Below are 6518 nucleotides of genomic sequence, written 5' to 3'. Positions count from 1 at the left end.
CGTCTTTTAATATTAAATACACACATCCATCACAATAGATATATAGTTATAAATATTTTATAAAATAAACAAATAAAAACTATACACAACACCTACCAAAACCATCATTAAAATATATTTTTACATCATCGCCCATCAAAATATATACATAAATAATTTATTTAAATATCAAGCATCATTTTTTTATTTATATAAATATTTTTTTTTTATATTTAAATTAAAAATAAAATTAATTTTTTTTTTTATTTAATAATTTATATAAATAAATATAATTAAATATATAATTAAATATATAAATAAATAAAAATAAATATATTAATTATTATTTAATCATAATAAATTATTATTATTTTTTATAAATCGTCATCAAATATTTTAATAAAAATTCATAACTTTTTAATATATAATATTTAATATTAATTAATTAAATAATATAATTTTATAATTATATAAAATTATAAAATAAAATAACAATAATAAATATTTAACAAAATAAAAGAAAAAAAAAAAAAGTAATAATAAAAAATTATTTTTACAAAATAAAATTATTAACTATTTTGGTTAATTTATAAAACAATGAATAACCGTAATTCTAATATTAATAATAACTCTATTGTATCATTAAATAATAAAATTATACCATTAAACCCAACAACAAAATGTATTGATTGCGGTAAAACTAATAGATCTATGTAAGTAGTAAAATATATTTTATACAATGGTGTAAAAAGATAAATTTATTTTTAAAAATAATTAAACAATTTATTTTTTAATAATAATAAATTTATTTTTTTCTCCTTCCATATAATTTTTATTTTTATATTGAAATTTATTATTAACACATCTTTTTTTTTTTACCATTTCTATCTTCTTTATTTTTATTTATCCACCAATTAGTTGTTCAGGTTGTATAGATAAAGATTTAAATTTATGTAAAAATTGTCATCAAGTTTTTCTTCATGGTGATATCAATAACAATAACAATAACAATAATAATAACAACATGAATTGTAATAAAAGTTGCGAAAAGATATATAATAATGATCACAAAAATAATGATAGCACTCAATCACATACACAATCATATAACAATAGTTTTATTGGTAGTCCAAATGCAAGTTCTTGCTCAACATATGATGAATTCGATTATCAAGATTTAGCAATGGAAGAATACGAGACCTATTATTTTTTCGATTATCACTTTGATAATATATCCCGTAATAGATTATTTACATGTCCATATTTAAATTGTTTAAAAGAAGGTTTTAATGAACATTCTTTAGCTTTGCATCTTTTAGAATGTCATGAAGAAGAAAACTTACTAAATACCTATGTAGTTTGCCCATTCTGCTCCTATAGATTCAAAGATGGAAAGTTTGTAGAGCACATCAAAGAAAACCATTTAAATATCTATCAAGATTTTAATAATGATAACCACCATTTAAATCACCACAATAATAATGATAAAAATAATAACAGCACAGATAATTTAGTATCATAAAAAAAATATTTAAAAAACTATAAACAAATCATCTTTTTTTTTAATTCTATTAATATTATTATTAAAAAAAAAAATAAAAAAATTATTTATGTAAATAAATTTAAATTTTGTCGTTTATTAATTTATTTGTTTAACCTGTTTTAATAACGCCCATGCTCTTGCTGATGTGTTAATAAAATTAATTTCGTTGCATTTTAAAACCAAACCTTCTATATCGCTCTTCATTAAAATAAACTCTAAGGTAGTTGGAATATTTTTAGAAAATATATCTTTTAATATTGGGAAGTTTGAAATAAATTGCGAGGTTGATTCAGGAACAATTGGAGCTGATAAATTCAAATCGATTTCGCCATCACTGTCTAAATCTTTTTGATCTGCACCGTTTCTATCTCTTTTTTTGCTATTAATTTCAGGATTATTTTTTGCTATTAAAATCTCTTCAAATTCCCTTTTTTTTTCCATTGATGGTTTTTCATATGAAAATATTATTTTATTATTGATTGAAAACTCTTTAATTTTCTTTAAAATCCTATAAGCAAAAAATAAATAAAAAAAAAGAATTATTAATATTAAAATGGATAAATAAATAAATAAATAAATAATAATTACTCTTTTGATAAGTTGAAAATACTTAATATTGTTGAATCTTTTTTAATTATTAGCTTTTTTGGAATTGTACCATCATTTATTTCACATTCTAAAATACCATTAAATAGAAATTGTTCATATACTTTTGGAATACATACACAACCAATACAATCTCTTGAACAGTTTATACACTTGAATGATAATTCTAACTTTTCGATTTGAAGTATATCTGCAACAACCCTATAATGTTGGTCTAATGATTTCTTATTTATATCTGATAATTTGGTTGGTGGTATAAAATCAAATAAACTGAAATCCTTTTCTTCTTCAAGAATTTGATAATAAAAGAATCTATTTGAATGACACAAGTAATTTGATTTACCATTGTTACTCTTGAGTTTATCACTAATATTATTATTTTTATTGCCAAATTGTAGATTTTCTTGAATTAAACTAAAAGTTGATTTGGTTTGAAGGAAATAAAATTCAATTATTGAACCAATAGTCATACCATAGTAATAGTTTTCAATTGAAATGGGAAGGAAGTGTTTACCAGGATAATTGGGATCAGTACAAACAAGATGGGTAACAATAGTTTTATCTTGACCTCCTTTTTGTGTTGTAGTAATAGTTTCTTCAATTCTTTTTGAAACAATTAAACCCTTGAACGATACAAAATCATTCTGTGTAACATTATCACCATTATATATTTCTTCAATTGATTTAAATTTGACAAAACTATTGGAGTTTATATTTGAAATATATTTTGCTGTTTTTCTAAAAAAACTTTTATCCCTTATTAAAATTTGTGGTATAGTATATTGTGAAAACTTTCTTGATTTTAAAGTAGATGGCAAAACAACAAAACCACTTTTATCTATATAATATATCAATGCAACACTTTTTAAAATTGCTAAAAAAGAAAAAAATAAAGAAAAATTAATATTTTATAAATATTTTAAAACTAATTAAAATAAATTTATACATACAACTTGCACTTAAACTAAAGCTATAAATATCTGACTGTAAGCTATTATTTGGTATTGCTGATGGTGATGGTGATGCTTTATTATTATTTGTTATTGGTTTAAATAAAACCCCGCTTAAGTAATAACAACTACCTTTTTGAAGTATTGGAAAATTAATTTTTAATGATGATGCTGTATAAATTAAAACTTTTGGTAATGAAGGTATTAGTAAAACTGCAGTTAAGGTAATTAAACCAGCCTCGACAGTTTTTTCTAATAATAATATAAATAGATTTAAAGTTTGATTTAATAATTGTTTTTGTTCTTTTTGTTGTTGTTCTGATAGTTGGTGATTGGTAATTGTTTGATCTTGAATATCTAAAACTTTTGAAATATTAACTTGGAATTGATCAAATAATAGTTGGAATGGTAAATTGTTGTAGAATAGTGTTTTATTAAGCATTGGTGATAATAGATCGCAATCATCCATCGAAAACTGAATATAATTGATTGATTTTATTTGTTTATTTTCTTGATAATCTTCAAATTTAATTAAAAACTTGTTAATTTTCCAAATTTTATTTAAATGATACTCGTTAATATCTTGAACAAAACAATCTACTGATGTATTTGAATCGATTTTTAATGAAACTTTACCCCATTCAAAACCTCGTGGTGATACCTCTAATAGACCAACCAAGTGATAATCCTTTGAATTATTGAATACAATGGGTGATTTATTTGATTTTAATGTTGATAATTTCGAGAGATTTAAAAGTTTAAAATTTTGAACTGTATCTTCAACATAAGAATCACACTTGCCGTCACTGTGCGATAAAATATGGTCATATTTTTTTAAACTGCCTTCATTATTTAATTTTGGTATACCAAATAAATTTGCAATATTTTCATAAATTGGTTTATTTAGAAACTAAAAAAAAAAAAATTAATATTTTATAAAAAAAATTATTTTAATAAAAAATATAACTAACTTACCATTGTTTTAAATTGTTCTAATGAACCAAAAACATCTGGAAAATTATTTTGCAGTTTTAATAAAAGTTTAGACAAAGCAAAACAATTTACAATCGAATATTTTTTCCATAAATCTGAAAAGCTTTGATTTTCGCCCAACAAAGTAGATTTTGAAAACGGAATATGATTGAATAAACGAGTATTATCGAACTTTGTAAATTTGAAACTACTTGATTGGCACATTGCAACACCAAGTAATCTTGAACCATGGTATATAGGATGAACATTAAAAAGTGCAATTTTAGTACCAATTCTAAAGCCTCTTGCATGGAATAAGTGTGAACGATAGTGTGATAAAAATAAAATACCATCTCTATCAATACCAATAGTACCAAAGTGTGAATTTAATTCTTGAGTTATTTCTACCAAACAATTTATAAAACTTGGTAACTTTTCGTTTAAATAGTTTAAATTATAATTTAGATATTCAAGTATAGGTTTGTTGTTAGGTTGAGAAAATTGTAGTTGTTTTTTATATTGACTATTAATATTATTATTATTAATATTATTATTACTATTACTATTATTACTATTATTATTATTACTTTCAATTAATTTATTATTATTTACTATTGATTCTAAATAAAAAAATGACTGTTCTAAAATTTGGTATATTTTTGTTGAATTATTTATAATTATAACATTTTGTTTAGTTTCTGTATTTTCCAATGAACTTTGAAAACCAACGTTGCAAAATAAATAACTATTACCAATATGAAATAGATTAAAATATTTTAATGAGTCACCCGAAAATAATAAAAAAATTTTAGATTTCCTTTTCTCTTGTTCATTTGTAGAAGCTATATCTATAATTTGAATAAAAAATAATGTATGGACTTCATTTTCTTTATTTGTTGTAGCCTGGGTATGTGGTATCGCTGATTTTGATAAAACTGTGCCATAAACATTAATAGATTGTAAAACCTGGTCTTGTAATTGATTTAAGCTCCTAATAGACTGATATGGTTGGTTTTGATCAATAATATACATTTCTAATTTCTGATTACGTGTTGATGATAACTCTGCAGGTGAAATAAATTGGGATTGTTGGAGTAGGGAAACTTTAAATTTTCTAATCATCTCCTCGTAATAATGATCAAAATTTCTATAAATGATATAAATGTTGTCAACTTCAATGTAATTTGATTTTGAAATATCAATTCTGACTGTATTATTACCAACATTATTTATATCTAATAGTGATAGTCTTGATTGCCTTGACATTGACATTGATAATAGAGATGGTGTTTCTTTTTTTGATGATGGAGAAATGCAAATTAAATTAAAAAACGGTATGAATGCTATACTGTCTAATAGATAAAACTGAGTTTGTGTAATTTCCACTACTATTTCACCAGTACTATCTTGTAGAGTTAATATATGACGATCACTAACTTGATTAGATTGAATTGATGAAACCTTTCCAACCAAGATTCTTAAAATTTGATTTTCAGAAACTGAGCTTTTTGATGATAAATTTCTATTTCTATTTAAAATATCTGATATAGTTAATAATCTTGAGCTTATTGGTAATCTTTCTTTTATATTATTTGAATTATTATTTCTATTTCTATTATTATTGTTATTATTGTTATTATTGTTGTTTAAAAATAAATTATTATCTAGAACAAAACCTAATAAATTATAAATAATTCTATGTATATCTTTTTTTGGTACAATAGACTCTAATGCTAAATACATTGAATTTGAAATATGAAGCAGCCATATTTTTGCTCCAGCTGAAAATGGAAATGTTTCTAATGTAGAGTTTTCTTTAAATGTTGTTGATGTTGTTGATATATTTGATTTATTTTTGGACGGCGAATGTGATTTTGTTTTTGATTTGGATTTTTTTGGAGTACCATGGCTCTTATTGATTGGGTGGATGGGTGTAATTGGAGTTGTTAAATTCAACACATCTGGCTCTAATATAGGTGATATATTTTGAAACTTATCATTCGGTGCTATCGTCGATTGGTCTGTCTTGACTGAAATTAAACTATTATTAATGTTATCAAAAAGGCCTTGTTGGTGGCAAATTAAAAATCTTCTTATCTCTTCAAGATAAAACTCTTTAGAAATCCCTGGTTTTGTTTGTGTGGTCAATGATATATTTGATATTGATGAAATATTTGATGTTGCAGTAGAATTCATCATAGAATTATTTAGAAATGTTGATGTTGATGCTGATACTGATAATAATGATCTATTTTGTAAAGTATATTGATTAATATTTTGAATACTGCTATATCCTTCATTTACTTTAATTTTTTTATTATTGTTATTATTGTTATTATTGTTATTATTTGTTAGGGGCAATGAATTTTTATCTGCATCATCGTTGAATCTTTTCATTTTTATTTATTTATTATATATATAATAAATATTTCGATGCTTATTTCATGCAGTGATAAGTTATAAAATAA

General features: G+C 22.5%; 2 protein-coding genes across 2 annotated transcripts; one reads left to right on the top strand and one right to left on the bottom strand.

Annotated features, from left to right (window-relative positions):
- Positions 1–305: 305 nt before the first annotated feature.
- Positions 306–1625, top strand: DICPUDRAFT_93501 (uncharacterized protein). The gene is made up of 2 exons (XM_003283597.1): positions 306–692; positions 898–1625. Exons 1-2 carry the CDS (start codon positions 577–579, stop codon positions 1499–1501), a joined length of 720 nt encoding a protein of 239 aa, XP_003283645.1. The 5' UTR covers positions 306–576; the 3' UTR covers positions 1502–1625.
- DICPUDRAFT_74620 (uncharacterized protein) lies at positions 1619–6447 on the bottom strand (the record flags this gene model as incomplete). The annotated part of the gene is made up of 4 exons (XM_003283561.1): positions 1619–2030; positions 2111–3002; positions 3079–3988; positions 4054–6447. The coding sequence occupies 4 exons, from the start codon at positions 6445–6447 to the stop codon at positions 1619–1621; spliced, it is 4608 nt and encodes a 1535-aa protein (XP_003283609.1).
- Positions 6448–6518: the final 71 nt, after the last annotated feature.

This window comes from Dictyostelium purpureum (genome assembly GCF_000190715.1).
Source record: "Dictyostelium purpureum unplaced genomic scaffold DICPUscaffold_10, whole genome shotgun sequence".
NCBI lineage: Eukaryota > Evosea > Eumycetozoa > Dictyosteliales > Dictyosteliaceae > Dictyostelium > Dictyostelium purpureum.
This window is presented reverse-complemented; position numbering and strand designations above follow the sequence as displayed.